The sequence below is a fragment of the Hesperophylax consimilis genome, chromosome 1, assembly GCF_061612785.1.
Source record: "Hesperophylax consimilis isolate HC1 chromosome 1, BYU_Hcon_1.0, whole genome shotgun sequence".
Lineage (NCBI taxonomy): Eukaryota > Metazoa > Arthropoda > Insecta > Trichoptera > Limnephilidae > Hesperophylax > Hesperophylax consimilis.
Window position 1 is genome coordinate 39,069,564 of NC_142836.1, and position 19,577 is coordinate 39,089,140.

A 19,577-nucleotide genomic window follows, 5' to 3' on the forward strand; every position below is an offset into this window, starting at 1 on the left:
AAACACATTATATAATACAAAAAAATTTTACATAACGAAGGCCACAGGCTATGTAGCATCTACCACGTGCACCTAGAGTTTAGTATTGCGTGGAAGTGGAAAAATATAAAATATTCCAAATTGTTAACTAAATTGACAGACCATCCAGAAAGGAGAGATATCCAGGGTCATCTCTAAAGACCCTGAATTTGGATAGCTTGCATTGAGAGCTGTTAAAAGGTGAGAGCTCACTTTGGCATGATGTTTCTTGTGATCCCTGACGGAGACATCCTCGCTGGGCGAGCTGCAGCTCTGTGAGCAGACGGCCTCGTGCAGGTTCTCCAGGGTGGAGGTCTGCTCCGATAAGACCTTCAGCAAAGCCTGCAGCTGTTGAAGCACAACAAGAGATGTGATAAAGGATTGGGAAAATGTCATACTTATTCTAAGAAATTATTATTTGGTCATAAAAATAGTAGACGGTAAAACATCACAGCTTTTATAACATTAATAGCACAGACTCATGAAAAATCACGGGATATTATAATTCCAATTTTGAAAAAGACAATTAAAATAATTTTCCCTTAAAATATTATATTTTACTGCAGTCATAAGCAAAAAGGTAGCTGGACTAATGTGACTTTTGGAAACTCCCAGCTGCCTTTTTGCTTATGATGGCAGTGTAGGTAGGTACCTACTTTATCGCTTGTCTGAAATCTCAACGTAATCAGTTCCAAGTTTGACTGTCAAAAAGACACTTAAATTCAAAACAAATCCGAGTTCCAGCTATCATTGAGCCAGAGACAATATGGTGCACTGAAGTTTTAGGTGCAAGTCTAAATGATTTTTTCAGTCATTATGCAAATAAATATAATATTTTCTATTAATTAGACTCAATTATTTGACTTTATCGAAACTTTGTTCAGGTTTTGGTAGACATATGACTTTACTGTGTTCATGTATAAATACATGCTCTTCTTTTACTGTCATCTCTGTTTATTTTCCATTTGTGTGAGATTATATTATTATTGATAATAAATAAATAAACCTCATCTTATTTTTTTGATAGTTAAATGGATATTTCAAATCTCACAACTCGCGATGGAAATGACATTGCTAGCTTGAAAAGTTTGTAAATTTTAAGACACCAGATGGTAATTTTTACATAATATCTTACTAAATATAAAGCAGAAAATCTTGCGTTTATTTATTGATACCAACATTCTCCAACACCATTTTTGTATGTACAAATATTAGAAAAAATAAAGATCAATAAATATTATAACCAACCTCACTGCGCATTTCTTCAATTTCTAGTTTATCAGAATCCACTTCACCTTCTGCTCCTCCGGCCTGCTTCTTCCTGTTTGCGTCCAACAGTCCTTCCGTGATTCTCTTCTCTATATCGTTCCTAGAAGCCTTCAACTCTTCCGTCAGGTCATCAATCTTCAACTCCCTCTCTTCAGACAGCAGTCTGTACAACTCCAGGTCTTTCAGAACTTCCATTTCTTGGGAAGCTTTGGTCTCTATCTGAGTTTCCAAATTAAGGATTATGTCTCTGAGTAAACCAATCTTGTCTTCGGCAGAATTCAATTCGGATAGTTGATTATTGTTTTCAGTCTCCAATTCAGTTATTCGATTTGTCAGATCTTTGATCTGGGCTTCCAGTTGTTCAACCTTAAAAAACACAAGCATACAATTTGATACCTACAGTGGAATTTTTTTAATACATACAAGCTGATATATATTACCCTCCACGCTGGGAGTTCACCTGTCTTGTGGAGGACATTCGGTGCGAAATTCCATGGAAATGAATAAGTTAATTATTTTATGAAAAAGGAAAATGATCATAAATGAAGATATTTTATCTTTTGTGAATGAAGTTCGGTGGAGAAAATGCTGAATGTTAAAAGAAGAAATTCCCGCAAGCTTTTTTATTAAATACATAGTGAAGTACATTTATTTGTTAGTCAAAATGGATCCCAATATAAAATACACATAAATAAGATAGGAATGGATCATAGTCAGAATATCTTTAGCAGATCACCGCTCTTATAATCTTAAAGGTTGCTGGACAATTTTTTTTTATTCTTCTCAGTTGGAAATGGAACCCATATTTTATATCGGTCATTGCTTGTTAAATTGAGATTGCTTTGCAGATATCACATTCCACATCATTCAATACGTCCTACCCGATCACGAAAAAGAGTGAATATATATATTCATTTTCAAATGTAAGCATTTATGTAAGACATAGTAATTTACTGCATCAAACATAGAATAAGCACTATTAAATCTAGTCTAATTCATAAGAATCTGAGTCATAATATTCTTCAAGTGAACAGTCTCTTAATCGCTTGACGTATTCATATGAATACAGCGGAACAGTGAAAAAAAATCATTTCTCTGAGCTATTCTGGAGAAACTACTTATGGTAGATTATATACTATCTTTATCAATATATAAAAGCATTATCAGGTACGTTGGTAGAATTTACAAAAACATTTTGCACACAAACAAATAAGTAACGTTAAAAATAGAATCAGACGGCGCGTGGCGAAAATTTTTGCGGCGGCACACCAAGAGTTAATAAAATCAAATCATTATAGCTCTCCTTGTCTTTTTGGTCAGAAATAGACTAGAATAGTTATTTATATGTATTGAAAACTTTAAAATAAGCTAAATAAACTTTTTGAAAGACTTGCACCCATAACAAGCATGTATATTATGTGCTTAGTGTTGTGAATGAATGTCCGTCACTTCTGAACAGTGGCGGCTAGCTCTAAAGAGCGTTGGATAAACCTACTCCCTAAATTTTAGTCAAGCTAAAAATAATTATTATCAACTGATAGTAATATCATTGAAAATCAAAGCAAAGAACAGTAATAAAAGTAATACTATAAAATTATTAGGTTAAATTCAACCGGTTTGAATTTTAGTTCTTTGTATCATGTGTCATAGGTCACGTGGTGCGAGGGAATTCCATATTGCTCATCGAGAAAAGTCACCCGGAAACATCAATTATCTATGCGCGCAGTGCGTCGATGTCGACCATAATATTGAAATTTCTCCGAAAAGTGAACGGCGCTCGCCAATGCCTCTTAAACTCTTCGGTGAGATGGCGCCACTTTAGTTTACAGTTCGCATACCGATCCTTCCAGCAGGTCGGTATAAGCTTCAAAATTGCTAATTGCTTGTATCTTTCACCGCTGAAAGTTTTCCCGCCCTGACGTATGGATAGATTGGCAATATTTTTAGCACACTACCCATTGAACTAAGATAAACATTCAGGTTATATTACAGTGTAGATAGTTGAAGTGAAGAAGACAACATTACCTCCTTGGAGATTCTCACATTCTGCTGAGTCCTCACCAATAATTTAGAATTTTCATCTTTCAAGTGCTTTAGTTCTTGTTGAAACTCATCGCGCTCATGCTCCCTCTCTGCGGCCTGCTCCTCTAGGAATAGCCTAGTGGAACGCAACTGCTTGTTGGCCGCCTCCAGCTGGTCATTATTTCATTGATATTAGTGGAGCTCTCACCAACACTTATTTACAATAGAGTACAGTGCTTAGAAAGGGGTGACAATCATTGACTTGGAAGTACAAATATTTATTTTATTCCATGCAATAACATAATATTAGATTTAGCACCAAATGAATGCGATATTGGTTAATTTTGTTAGTATTTTTTTTATATCATGCTACTGACACATCGTGTCAATTTTGAATTTATTGATTGTCAATCAATTCTTTTTAATTTATTATGACAATTTCGAAAATAGAAAACCAGGATAAAAGCAAACATAAATAGGAACATTATTGCAACTGGTTAAGACACTGGAGAATAAAAATATTATTAATATGAAAAGGTGAACAAGTGATGTATGCAAGTTGAAGTGGACAACATTTGGAGAGGTGTATGTATTGAATGGTTGGGTTAGAAGTTAATTACCTGCATTTGCATATCTTCACGTTCTGTGGTGGCCGCCTGGAGCTCAGCAGCCAGGCGGGCCGGCGGGGCCACCTCACCGTACCTGAGGAAGTGATAAATATTACAGTAATTGGCAAACTAATATAGTGTGATTTTTGTGAAACATCGGCCAAAGAATCTATCAACCAATCAAAAATTAAAGAACATATTATCACTTAAGCAAACAAGCTTAGAAAATCCATTACCCTCTTTAGACAAATTCACAACTGTCTTAACTTAAATCGACTCACTATGCACCATGTCAATATTTAATCGAGTACTGTATTGTAGCCTGGGGAAGAGCAAACGCTGCTGCCTTTGATCCAATATTTAAAGCTCAGAAACTTATTATAAAGATTATTTTAAAACTACCAATCACAAGTAGTTCGGATGAAATCTTTACGAGAATTTGTGTTTTGGACATTAAGCCTGCCACAGATAGCTGCGCACAATGCTGCACGGCCACAATTAACACGAGAACTATGTGGCTTGATACAGTGATGTGGCCACACATTCCTTGCTGACCTATGCCACAACAATGCCCATTTTCAAGGTTAACACAACTATTTTCACAGTATTCCTCATTCACAAAAAAAAATTGTTATTGGTACCTTTCAGAGATGATCTCCTGGTGCAGAGGGTGGTCATTGGCCAGCTCGGCGATCTTCTCCAGGGCCTCCTGCAGCTCTCCCCGCAGCATCTCTTCCTGGTACATGCTCTGAGCCAGGGACTCCTCCAACTCCTACATTCATTCACATCTTATCAATTATTCATTCACACACCCAATGGATTGGACAATAAACTTCCTGCTTTAATTGTAGCTGAAATTATACTAAAACTAATAATAAACTTAATACTAGCCAGAAGAACTTCTCCTTTTGCATATTAATTTACCATGATTAATGTGGTAAGGGAATAAGAATGTGTCGTTGGATCTTGTAAATGTGACGACACTGCATTTCTGGATGCTGAAGAGAAAAAAAAGAAGGTGTTCAGTTCCAACACCAAGAGAATCAAGATCATTCTGCTGAGGAATGGAATCCATGTGACTTTTAATACCTTTGAAAAGTTTGACATCATCGGCGTAGGTATTTTTTAGTGTATATGTAATGGTCTTGCCAAAGTCTATTTTCAAACATTATAAACAAATAAATAGTGAATGGCTAATTTTTTTAATATTCAAGACTTACATTCCTGTAATTAATGTTCTTGAAATGCTTACAAATTTTAAAATTTAAATGGCTAATGTTGATTTTTATTTTATTTTATTTGGTTTTACGCCCAGCCGGGCTATTACATATATTTTAAGAACAGAATATACCTAGTGAGCTATCAAAAATTATACATCAAATTTTGAACTGAATGTGAAACAATATTAGTAAAATATGTAACAGTAAAATAAAATAAAATAGTAACTGGATCAATACTACATTATAAGACAAATCACTTAGTGTAGTTATTAGATGCAATTGATTCATCAAACTGACATAATTAATTAATTCAATTGGAATTATGAGCCTAAAATTTACATACCTAAGAAATTATGAACTCTTCCTATATTGTTGGAGTGAACTTTATACAAAGGGGACCAAATATGTGAACTATATTCCACTCGACTTCTAACTAATGAAATATAGAAGGTACTCATACAATCTAAGCACTTAAAATCAGTTAAAGTTCTGCAAAGGAAGCCAAGCATCTTTAAAGCCTTATTAGTTATGTGGTTAATTGGTGCAAAGAATGTAAAGTTTTCATCGAATATTACAACGAAGTCACGAATTTGTGACACTGGCATTAATTTAATATTATTTAATGTATATTCATGTAAGATATTGTAACGAATTTGAGAAAATCGTATTATGTACTTGACATTTCTGAATATTCAAAAATAAATCATTTTGTTCACACCATTGAATCTTTTCAAAGTTTCTTCTCTCATTATTTATGTTAAAATGAACATACATAACAAGTTTTTGTAAAATGACTAACTTTAAATTCACCGCTTTTATTATAGATATTGTTTAAACCTAGAGAATAGGTCGTCGACATAACCAAAACAACAAAGAAATTCACTAAACAAAAATCTTTGATTTGCATGCACAAACTGACTGATAAGACAATAAGCTAAAAATATTGATTCAACATCAATAATGATTACCTTTCGGACTTCTTCAGACTTGTCATATTTATCCTGCAGTTGGTTGTGCTCCTGTAGCAGCTCATTTGCATCCGCAAAGTCCTTGGTTGGCTTTTGCTCATCTGCAAAATTATGAACATACTCGGGCATTTTGCTAGGACAACTAAACACACAATCGCATACTATTTGATAACTTATGCAACAGTACTTCAATTTACTAAATCTACTATGTATATTCTTTCTGTTTTATCATTTAATTATCAGTTCAACAAGTTCAATGACAATATATTCACAAGAGGACTATTTCTAGATACCTCTACTCGTAACAATAACCTTAATTGAATTATTATGGTTTATGCATAACTTTTTTTGACAGTAACAATAGATTACTTTTCAAAAAAGCAATTATAATTTTGATTTTAGTTGAAAATGTAAATTAAGTATACAGTGCTCCCAATGTGTTACATACAGATTAAGCAAAGAACAAATTATGCAAATGAGTCAAAATAACAAAAAGAATAATGACTCATTGAAACAAGGAAGAAATTTCATTTGACATGATTTAGCGTTAGAAAAACAAGGCAAAGATAAACCATTGAGTGTAATCATTTAGTTAGAGCGAATTTTGCCTCGTCTCGTTATCATTTCACCCAAAGAATAACTTGGTACGAAAACTTTTTCCTGTAGTTACATCAAATATTATATTTGTTATTTTTATGCCACATTTTTAGAAATGGAAACATTTACAAATGGTATAAAAAATATAGATTCTATATATATTCTTACCACTAGGTCCTAGTATACTGAGTCTCTTTGGCTGTGACGACAGTACGAGCAAATCCTGTGCTTCCTGCTTCAGCCTTCTCAGACAGTAGTCAAGGTCATGCTTGAAGTTGACGCTGACGTCCTGGCTCTTGTCCAGGCAATCCAGGATGCTGTCAGTCTCAATGAAGGGCAGGATCCCGTCCACGTTGGGTGCAAAATGCATCCGCTTGGAGTGTCGGCTGATCTGCGACAGGGCGCTGGTGTCCAGCTTCAGGTTTTCTTGTGATCCGTGAACAGAGCCGTGTCGGGAGTCAGCATCGTGGGATGTGGTGAAAGAACTGTAATGTGGATGAATATTAATGCCATTAAGAAATTGAATGTGTGATGTGTGGAAGAGAGGCGGGTAGACAGGCTGACGGCAGACGGTGAATGGTTTGTGTTTTATGTTTTTAAGAGCCCAGGTAACCAGCTCAGTATATTCAAGAGCATTTTTATTTAATGATGTGCCAAGTAAAGTGACTAATCTTTCAATATAGAATAAAAAGTGCATCTGCACAAATAATGCATCAGGCGATAAAATAAATTAATCCTGATTTTACAAATAAGTTTACTTTCTTTTAAATATAATTTATTTTTATTTTGGTCCTTGTACATCATTTATACAATAAACTAATGTTACTTGAGTGATACAGGTATATATTTTGATGATTAAAAAACTAATAAATCTCAAGCAAGAAGGGCAACAAAAGTGATGATGATGGGCAGCACTTCACACAACATAAATGTGTCGCTTATTTCGAGCTGTGAGCTATGGTGAAAAAATAATAAACTGGACTATAAATTATGTATACAGATATGAGAGAAATTGTTTAGAACAACATACATAAAATAATGATCTAATGAATTACACAAACAAATTAATTTTAGCCGGGATGTCACGTAGGTGTTATATGTTTACTCTTCGACTAAACATTTGATTGGTGAGGGTAATGCCCAGGCTAGCAGAATCCACAGATAATGTGTACCTACTACATATTACATGTGAATATATTCATTATTTTGCAATGACGGATAGCTTAACCTGCAAAGGATTGAACCCGCGATGTCAGGGTGCGAAGCCAACACCATTCAGATATAAACCGGTCAAAAAGAATAAAGAATAGACCATTACGCTATGATTGCTGTCTTTAAGAGCGAGGAACATATACCAATAGCAACATTATTATACAGTGAAACTTAATCGATAGTTCCTTGAATAATCGCTTTCCCGCATTTTTCTTTTATTTCTTCCAGTCCCGAATTAATTTCAAACCAAACTCGCAAAAATAGATCACATCAATCATTCCTCTATGTATCGTTTTACCACATTAACCTATCGGCTAGTGAGTTTTGTCAAACTTTAAAAGCAGTGACGTTGTAACAAGACCTGCGAGTTACCATTATCAGAAGACTTGAAACGGGAACCGCATATCGCAGGAATTGTCAAAAGAGAAAATTCTATAACATTTTTAATCAGGAAAACCTGCGACCTCTCCTGGAATATTGCTTTCCAAATATGAAGTCCATATTTTGCAAAAGATAGAGAGAGAGTACAAAGGCGATTTTGAAATCGAACGTTTCTAGACTCCGTTTGTGAAGCGATTGTAATGCCTATTACCTACGATATAAGGTATACCAATAATACAAAAATTTTTGGCTTATAGCTTCCTCTTAATTGTTTTTGTGTTTAATTCATAGAACTTAATTTATTTTTTTTAAATTTAATATAAATCAAATTTTTAGAATCTCAATTACTGTTAAATTTATTGTGAAATCAATTTTTCTTATTTTACTATCATAGATTAGACTAATCATAATCTTATATTTTGAATTAAAATGACATTGAAATCAATCCACGCAAATAAACCAAATGTGATAATGAGCTTTATTTTAAAAAAAAAGGTTTAATATTTGGATTTAACATGACATCGTTTGAATTTTAGCCACGGCCGCAACGTTTTGGACATATTCGCGGAGTGCTAAATCTTATTTAACCAAAACCATAATTCAAAGCGAAATGCTTGGTTTCGACTAACGGTACTCGTATTCGAAAATTTTCGCATCAGTCATTAGTTGTCGTTGGACATTCAAACACAGCAGTGTGCGCGTGTGATCTTTTTACTGTGCGGAAAATCTTCAAAACCTAGAAAGACACATTGACATTTTAAAGGGTGAGTCCTGCCACGAAAGGGTCGAAAGAGAGTATCTCCTTGTTGTTTTGCATCAACAGTGATGGAACCGACATACGCAAGCCCCTTGTTAGGTGTTTTAGGAATACTATAAAATATTACGCAAACAAAAAGGTATGGATGACTAAAGACACTTCTAATTTGTTTTTTAAAATAAGGAAATTGTTTGTAGACAAATTTGTAGCTCCCCCAAGTGACAAGACTTTTCTATGAGTGTAATTTTTTTCTACATTTCTACATCCATTGTTTTTCTGCATTGATCTTTTTTTTCAATAGGTCCCTTCAAAAATAATAGAAAGAGGTTTCACTGTATATTTATACATATTATGCATATTAGAGTTGTGGTATTTTAGCTTTTCTGCATTTACATTCATAAAGGGATAAGAATGTAAAAATATGCAATGTTTACGTAATTTATTAGCACAAGACTGTATTTTATTATTAAATTTTATTAAGTGTTGTTTATTACAAGTAAAGTGCACATAATTAAAATGATCCCATGTTATTTGAATCACTGACCTCAAGATGATAGTGTTATCAAAGTTATCGTCAGCATTGATAATTTGCCTCAGCAACTCTCCGACGAAAGTGTTGTTCAACTCGTCCTCACACAAGTTGAAGTATTCCACCAGTTGTGATAGAACCTTCTGCAGCGTTACGGTCATGTGCTTCAAGCCATCCCTGGAACATAGAAGAGAAATTTTTTTTTAATGTGAATACTGCAAAAGAATTCCACTATTCCCAACCGTCTGGAACCAGTGGGATTATGGCATACCCAATTGGGATATGTTGTGAGGCCAAAGGTAGTGTTCGAAGAAGGAGATAGGGAAGAGGAAGGCGGGGAAGTACCTAGCTATTCAGATCTTATCACCAAAAACAATATAAGTCATTTCAAGCAATATTTCTTAATGGAGGTCTTTCACCAGGGTGATACTTGTATGTCTTCGTTAATCTTCTAAAATAAAATATATATTATAATATGTCATCAATGCTACTAATATAAACCAATTTAAAGCTCTATTGGATTATTATTTGAAGAGGAGAAAGGATTAACTATTTTTTTTTAATTTAAAACAATTCAATTACCGTTAAACTAATTGTGAAATCAAATAAAAATTATCAAAATAATAATGAAAAAATAAGTTTAGAGAATAATGTAAGCGAAGGATAAATCAGGAAATAATCAAATAAAATACTTTTTAATATGAAATTGTAATCTTTACTTGTAAAGAAAATTAAAAACAAGTGTGTTTTTAATACAATTTTCAATTCTAGTATAAATTCTTATTGTTATTATTAATACGAACAATTAACAAAAAATATTTTAAAAATCACTTTGGAAATAAAACTATTTTTCAAAAAATATCAAAGATATTATGATATAAATATATTACTATACAGATAATCCACACTTTTTCAACTTCGTAAATGGTTTTAATTATAAATAATCAGTGTAGGACTCATAATATGGTCTCATTCACCTAAGATGCAATAAAATACAAACAAACTTAGTGACAAATTAAAAATATCAATTTCTTACTTAAAATGCCAGAGTTGGTTTCTTTTTTGAAAGCTGTGTGGGGGGTCTTTCAAAGTAAAGAGTGACCCTGAACTTAAAGAGACAGTAATCAATAAATAATAATTTCTCTACTCATTAGCAATAAATTATTGTTGCAAAATGCAAGAAGTAATTGAGTACAATTAATTTTTTTATGTGATATTGCGTTTTTACTGCTTAGAGTTTGCATCCAGCAGGAACATGGCATTACCAATCTGGGGAATGCTGTGAGGCTGAAAGAAGGGGAAGGAGATGGGGGAGTGCCTGGTTATTCAGATCTAGTTGCTAACTTATGTTACAATTCTGTATGATGGTCTTCTACAAAGGCAATAAGAGAATATCTTCTTCTCTGGATTGAGATACATTTAAAAAATGAAATTTCTGTGAAAAAAAACCCAACATAATTATTTATCCCAGACATATGCCTATGACAGAGTGGAAGAAACCCTCAATATCGCCCTGGTGAAAGACTACCAATCAGAATCCAAATGGCTTTAGCAGTGTTTGGAGAACATATCTATATAGCCAGGTACTTCCCAACCTTCCTCCTCCACATCTACTTCCCTTCCCCACTTCCTTCAGCCTCACAATATACCCTAATTGTGAAGGCCATAGTCACACTGGCTCTGGACAGTGGGGAGCGGTTTAATTGTGCGGTATTCGCATTAAAAAGAGGGACGAAGAGAAAAGCTCAGGGACTTGTGACCTTATGGTTAGTGACCCAAACTCACCTCTCTTTGATTGTCTCCTCCAGTTTTCTATTTTTGTCAAAAGCTTCGTTCCGCTTCTGCTTCCATTTGTCCGACTCCACTTTGTACTTGTCAGTTATAAGTGCCAACTGTTTCGAGTTTTCACTCTGGACTGCGGACAACTGCAAAAAACACTCAAATTAAACACAAAGAACATTCAGAATCAGGAAATGAGATGGCGAAATAATTTTTTTTAAACTCATCATACCTGGATTTAGTGCAACTCAGAACCATTTTAAAAATAGCTTACCTATGTACTACAAAATACAGTCGAAAAAAAGTTTTTGAGCAGTTGTATTATGATTGCCCTTCTCCTAACCTAACAGAACACATAGACCGTATATGTGATTGGCCAAATAGGGCAAAAAAAGGAAAGCTATTGGGTTTAGGGTCAAGCACAATGAAATCGTGAGAATTTCAATACAGCCACGGAGCCAAACAAAAAACTAAAACTACTAATTGCAGTTTTAATTATAAGAGTCCTGTACCCAAATAATTTTCAGACTCAGGAAATGAGAAAATACTCATCACATCATCATTCCTAAGTTCAAAGAGAAATACAAAAAGCAACGTTTTAAATGAAATACTGTCAAAATAAATAGTTAATTTTTTAAATAGTTACTGATCTGTTGAATACGATATCATTATCCACAATAATATTTAGACGGAACAAAATATACTCATCACAACATCATCCCTGCATTTAAAGCAATCCAGAAAGCAACATAATATCCCGACTGTTCAGTGTTGAACCCGGCGACATTATCCAAAATAATGATTAGATAGAACAAAACTACTTATCACAATAATATCATTTTTGATTTTAATGCAATCCAGAAAGCAATATTTTCAAAATAGAATGGTATTTACGAACCCAGTAGCATTATCTACAATAATTAGGCCGGAACAAAAACTATTCATCATTGGATTTAGGGCAAACCAGAAAGAATCATTATTCAAAACAATATACCATTTACTGGACTGTTGATTGTTAAACCCAACAGCATTATCTACAAAAACTATGGTGGAACAAAATATACTAATCACATCATTCCTGAATTCAAAGCAATCCAGAAAGCAACATTTACAAAATAATACGCTATTTACTGGACTGTTGAACCCGGCATTATTATCTAAAATTATTATAGTTTTACGACTTACTATGAACATCACTAAATCATAAACACAATAATAACATTCACCATTCCTATTTCCCGCTTTGACTTGGCACTATAATTACTTGATTCTCCTCTCTGGATTTACCCCAGCGATGAAATTTAAAATTTACTGTTAGATAATTCCGTATTCATCAAAATGTATAATGCAAGAGTGTTGATAGACTACTGTTCAAACAACACTTTTCAATCAAATTCAAAGAGGCGAATAATTTTGATACATATTTTTATATTTTGGCACAACCACGAAAGAGTTCATTTTTTTCAACCTTCATCTAATAATTCAGTTTGACATTTATTTCATTCGAAACATTTTTTTAAAGGAAACAAACCTTGTAGGGAAATAAAAATGCGATTGCGAAAAGAGCGAAAAATAATTCGAAACACGAATCGATTTTTCCAGGTCCAAACATGATCATGCTCATCACTACTAAACACGGATTTGACAGCATTCAAATCATCGATAAAAACAATTTTGTATCAGGATAAATATTCTACAACTCACGAAAATCTTATAAATATGATCAGAGGTGATTTATAGTGTATACACAACAAATCGCAATGTTAGAAATTAAACCGAAAAACAACTAGTCACATTAGTTACATGAATAAAAATAATATCAAGCTATGGAATTTTTATCCAAATAAGTCATGATCAGAGGCATCTTTCCAAACAAAAAGTAAGATATATTTTCTGAATATACGAAATGAAATTACTGAAAATTGTCATGAAACTTACTTCACACCAAAATTATTCGACGTTACACGTCTAGAATAATGAATATTGCGAATTTCTTCAAATTATTGGTTATCCGGTTAAAAACGGGACTGCAGACCGTTTCCTGATAAACTTTTAGTAAATTCATAATATATCGGAACACGATGCACGTGCATTTGCTTGATAATAATATATAATGACGAAATGCGAAAATATTAGGATCTTCATGAACACGTGTTCCGACATCGTGATAATATATGCGTCATTTACTAATAGTTTATAAGGAACCCTGTTAATCTAATTACTAATAATTTTAAGAGATTCTTCTTAATAAATTATCAACACTAATTTTTCTCCGTGTATTATTAGAATTTCCCTTATTTTCACAGCGCGCCCGAGGTTATTTTTCACAAAAACGGCGTTATGCGAAAAATCGAATTATTATTATTAGTATTTATGTAATGTTTAATAATTTTCATAGACAGGTACCTGATTTGAAAAAGTCGTGTATTATACGTAAAACAGTAGGGCATGATAATATGGAGCTCTACAGGTACCTGATTTGAAAAAGTCGTGTATTATACGTAAAACAGTAAAGCATGATAATATGGAGCTCTACAGGTACCTAATTTGAAAAAGTCGTGTATTATACGTAAAACAGTAAAGCATGATAATATGGAGCTCTACAGGTACCTAATTTGAAAAAGTCGTGTATTATACGTAAAACAGTAGGGCATGATAATATGGAGCTCTACAGGTACCTGATTTGAAAAAGTCATGTATTATACGTAAAACAGTAAGGCATGATAATATGGAGCTCTACAGGTACCTGATTTGAAAAAGTCGTGTATTATACGTAAAACAGTAAAGCATGATAATATGGAGCTCTACAGGTACCTAATTTGAAAAAGTCGTGTATTATACGTAAAACAGTAAAGCATGATAATATGGAGCTCTCCAGGTACCTGATTTGAAAAAGTCGTGTATTATACTTAAAACAGTAAGGCATGATAATATGGAGCTCTACAGGTACCTGTTTTGAAAAAGTCGTGTATTATACGTAAAACAGTAAAGCATGATAATATGGGGCTATACAGGTACCTGATTTGAAAAAGTCGTGTATTATACGTAAAACAGTAAAGCATGATAATATGGAGCTCTACAGGTACCTGATTTGAAAAAGTCGTGTATTATACTTAAAACAGTAAAGCATGATAATATGGAGCTCTACAGGTACTTGATTTGAAAAAGTCGTAAATTATACGTAAAACAGTAAAGCATGATAATATGGAGCTCTACAGGTACCTAATTTGAAAAAGTCGTGTATTATACGTAAAACAGTAAAGCACGATAATATAAAGCTCTACAGGTAATTTGAAGAAGTCGTGTATTATACTTACCATTAGAATAAAATATTAAATCAATAGATATGGTGATTGCTTGTTGCATAGCATAAACACGGTGGTTTTTCGTAACTATAGATTAGTGTGAAGTAAAGGCTAATACAATCATATTGTAAACTGCCTGTTGCTTAGCATCAACACGATTGTGGTAAACAGAAGGGTTAAAACATAGATTAGCGTGAAGTGATTAGGGATTATCCGAAATTTATTTTTAATATAATGTACGCCACCGATTGTTTACCATCAAAACGTTGGATCTGTGGATAGAACCCCATGCCTTATTGAGACAAGCGAGGCTCTTCCGAAAACTCAAAATCAATGAACTACGAATTGAAAGTATCGAAGTGATTCATAAGAAAGTACGACGACCATGCGTCTCGATAAATAAAAAAATATTAAACTCAGAAGAAGCAATGACTGAGAAAATAAGATGTAGTTGCCAAAAAGTAGGGAAACGAAACACAATTTTCAAGGATTTTGGGCGACCCTCCCAATCTCAGTCTACTTTTAGATGGTAAAATGAAATAACGAAAGCTGCTGTGGGTACCTGAAATCGCCTTTTACACTCGTGGAGATTGCTAGACGCCACGTGCGAGCTATTCGAGACATTTTACACTCGAAAACTAAACAAGAAAAAAAACTTGGGTATATTATGAACTTGAACGAGAAACCGGTGAAAGGAAGGGCGGTTTCCGCCGAATTAGTTGTCAGACGAAATTTGCCAGAAATGTATTTTTTTGTAAAATTCTAATGGGAGTCTAGGGTTAGTTAAGAATCAATGTTTGCTAATAGATTTTAATAATATACCTGTATTTATATAAAAATAAATCTAAGCATACTTAAGACAAACAACAAGTTCAAAAGCGATCAAAATCACAGCAACCTGTCTATCAATTTTCCGAACTAAATTACGCAAGTAAAATACCAATGCTTTATTTTATTAGATTATGGTATTTTTTAAATTCACTTTAAAAATTGAATCGTGAATGTGATAAATAAATAAAATACCTATGGAATGACTAGATAATGTGAACCCGGTGTTGCTCGAGGAATTATAAATGGTTTGGGGTAAAGTTTTGAGGTTGTGAGACCTTTTTAAGAGGAAGCTACAAGCCAAAATGTGTATATTCTTGGTATACCTTATATTGTAGGTAATAGGCATTAAAATCGCTCGACAAACGCAGTCTAGAAACGTTCGATTTCAAGCACAAAACTGGTTTTTATTTATTATGTAAATAATTTTATAAGAAAGCAAAAAAGTTAATCAAGTGAAACTGTCGCAGATAATCTTAGCTTTAATACTGTTTTTTTTAAAGTTGTTTCCTTTACGCCTTCATACATTTCTATTGAAAAGGTATTTTTTTTAGTAGTTTACATTTATATTTTTTATTGAGTAATTTGTTTTTTTATTTGTATTCTACTCAAGCGAAACGATAGGAAAACCTTCAATTTATCTAAAGCTTATGTTTTGGTATTCATAATATACACCAATTCGTTATAAAGATTAATCAAAATAGTGATTTAGCATTATGCTTCACCTTAAGATATACAATTCCGTAGTACATTATGCCAACGTTAAAAATGTAAGCGCCGAAAATATTTTTTTACGACTTGATTATAAAACATCGACTTTTTTCTACTTCCTATAAATATAATTTGCAAGTATTATATATAAGAAGTTTCCGAAAGAAATTCTCTAAATGATAGTGAAAACCTTATCAAAATCGGTTACGTAGTTTAGAAGAACTAAGCGCACAAACAGACCAGCAAAAAGCTGGCTGCCTGCCCGCATGGCAGCAGAGCATTCTGGTCGCTTGCGGGCTCAATAGGTCGAAATTTTTGCAAACCCAGTTTGCCACCTCTTACCAGACCTGACGGCTCACTAGCAAACACCGCCACCGAAAAGGCTAACTTATTAGGGAAAATGTTTGCGGAAAACTCGACCCTCGACGACGGGGGTGCTGTTCCGCCGTCGGTTCCTCACTGCGGCTTCTATATGAAAAAGCTGAGGATCCGGCATCGGGATGTACTCCACGTCATACGGGGGCTCGATGTTAACAAAGCTAGTGGACCTGATGGAATACCTGCCCTGGTATTGCAGAGGTGTGCTGCGGAAATAGTTCCGGTTTTGACAAAGCTCTTCAAAATGTCCCTGAAGTGTGGCACTGTGCCCTCTGGTTGGAAAAAAGCGGTAATTCACCCTATTCCCAAGAAAGGTGACCGCTCCAACCCGGCCAACTACCGCCCCACAGCGATCACATCAGTTCTGTCCAAAGTGATGGAACGTGTGATCAACGACAAACTGCTCACATACCTCGAGAAGAACAAAATTATCAACGACCGTCAATACGGATTCCGGCGGAACCGCTCGTGCGGTGATCTTCTCGCGTATGTGACGCATGTTTGGGGGCGGTGCCTGGAACGTCACGGTGAGACCCAAACGGTCGCACTAGACATATTCAAGGCCTTTGACCGGGTCTGGCACCGAGGACTTGTCAACAAATTGCATTCTTACGGACTTCCCGCATCCCTGTGTACGTGGATTGCTAACTTTTTAAGGGATAGGTCGATTCAGGCGGTTGCTGACGGTTTCACCTCTTCCTCGCACTCCATAAATGCTGGCGTCCCACAGGGATCGGTTCTGTCTCCGACTTTGTTTTTGTTGCACATCAATGACCTTTTGACATGTGCACCGATTCATTGTTACGCGGATGACAGTACAGTTCATGATAGCTTTTTGTTTGATAAGCCCCCAAAGGGCACACAAACTCCAACGGCTCGGAGGGCTTTGAAGCAGAGAATGGACGGTTATCTCGAGAGTATTTCCTCCTGGGGTAAAAATAATCTCGTCGAATTTAATGTTTCAAAGACCCAATCCTGTCTGATTACGTCTAAAAGGGATCCAAATCATAATCTAGTCTCCTTCAACGGAAGCAATCTTCCGAACAGGCCTTCCATTGATATGCTTGGTGTAACTATAAGTGACCAGCTCAGGTACGGGGGCTCCATCGAAGCCAGAGTAAAGTTGGCCTCTCAGAAGCTGGGCGTACTGTACAGGGCCCGCAGATACTTTAATAGTACACAACTGCTCACCCTGTACAAATCGCAAGTGCGCCCTACGGTCGAATTTGGCAGCCATCTCTGGTCTGGAGCCCCTAAATACCTGAAAAAAACCCTTGACTCTGTGCAGAAACGGGCGGTCCGTTTGATAGATTCCCCAATCTTAACAAACGGACTGCAATCTTTAGAGCACAGGCGTCAGGTAGGTATGCTGTCCTTGTTCTATCGGTATTACAATGGAAGATGCTCTGAGGAACTAGCGTCATTGATCCCTTCGGCACCGGTGCGTAGTCGGGATACACGCCAAACGCGCGCCCAACATTTGTACACAGTTGACACTTGTCACATGAGAACGGGTCGCTTCTACGATTCGTTCTTAAGTTCAACAGCTCGGCTGTGGAACGAACTGCCGGCCTCTGTGTTTCCTCCCTCCTACAACATGGGACTCTTCAAGACCCATGTTCACTCCTTCCTCTCCACAAAAAGACCCTCCACACAGCATCCCCAAAGATGACATAGGCCCTGAGGGAAATTATTTTCTTCAGGGCCTCCTGTGTGGAGTAAATATAAAAAAAAAAAAACAGACAGACGCGATTAGCGGCATTGTTTTATACTATTTAATTAAAGATAATGAACAATATTATTGGTTATTCTTCCGGGAAACATAACATTTACAAGAATTTAACGAATCGCAAATATAAAAAAAATGATAAAATGACTACCCCTCTGGTTTGTGATAAGAATCCTCGTTCAATAATTCATTCGACTGTTTACCATCCCTGCAGAGTTCCATTAATACTATTAACATCAAAATAACATCAAAACCCTCTGGTTTCATATAAAAATTCCAACCCCACGACAAATCACAACACTATTGATTCGCGTCTGAATTATTCGTAATATTTCAGTCGATAGTTTTCAATCTCTGCAGTATTCCAGCAATATCAATAAAATCCCGACCAGTGACGCATATTGCTATATGTTTTTGTTTTTAAAGTTTGGGTATGAATAATTGTACATTAAATATTTGAACATAAGATATTTGAACATAAGATATTTGATTATCATCTTCCGTTGATTGTTGTGGCCAACAGAATACGGGCGTACAAGTTCATTATCAAATTCATGGAAGAAATATATTTTTGGATTACATTTTAGCTTCTATTCTCACTAAAATTGGAAATGGATCTATTCTAAATGGTGACGAATTTTTAATTTGTAATATATTTTAATCATTTTTGTTGTTTGTTTTTGTGGTGTTATGCCGTGTTGCGCTAACTCCTTCTTTAGCCGACGTTTCGGACAGCGTTGCAGTGTCCATCATCAGGGCAGATCCGGTAGATCCGAAGATCACATATTCGGATCTACCGGATCTGCCCTGATGATGGACACTGCAACGCTGTCCGAAACGTCGGCTAAAGAAGGAGTTAGCGCAACACGGCATAACACCCCAAAAACAAACAACAAAAATGCTTTTAGCCGTGAGAATCTAAAAACATATTTTAATAATGTATTTATTTATTAACTAGGAGTACCCCGCGACGCGTTGCTATGGGTCAATCTGTATGCAGAGAAAGAAACAACAGCGTGTGTTGCTTTTACGTCCAAAAGATAGCGCTTTTCTTTAAAAAAAATGTTTTTATCTGTCACGGTATAATTATTTCCCCCCATGAGTTACCGGGCAGTGAGGACTACATACGGTAGTTAATCCCATAATGTGTGCATTGAAATAAATCCCGACTAAGTATTACATGGTGGAATCCTAAAGCTTGTCAATGCTAGCAATTCTGGAATATAAAATGCATCTTTTAGAATTTTATATAGAAATACTAAGTCA

The 19,577-nt window shown here is 35.0% G+C and overlaps 1 protein-coding gene across 4 annotated transcripts in view; it reads right to left on the reverse strand.

The window, feature by feature from the left end:
- Plp (Pericentrin-like protein) overlaps positions 1–19,577 on the reverse strand; it is a 73,835-nt gene that overhangs the window by 17,328 nt on the left and 36,930 nt on the right. For 3 of the 4 annotated variants that reach the window (XM_089633623.1, XM_089633606.1, XM_089633630.1), the window contains 9 exons: positions 11,367–11,506; positions 9,597–9,758; positions 6,871–7,187; positions 6,106–6,206; positions 4,559–4,689; positions 3,930–4,011; positions 3,313–3,480; positions 1,267–1,653; positions 232–366 (listed from right to left, as the gene is read on the reverse strand). In XM_089633623.1, coding sequence (XP_089489749.1) covers positions 232–366; positions 1,267–1,653; positions 3,313–3,480; positions 3,930–4,011; positions 4,559–4,689; positions 6,106–6,206; positions 6,871–7,187; positions 9,597–9,758; positions 11,367–11,506 — 1,623 coding nt within the window. The remainder of the gene's footprint in view (positions 1–231; positions 367–1,266; positions 1,654–3,312; positions 3,481–3,929; positions 4,012–4,558; positions 4,690–6,105; positions 6,207–6,870; positions 7,188–9,596; positions 9,759–11,366; positions 11,507–19,577) is intronic. The other variant, XM_089633614.1, reaches the window with a different exon arrangement.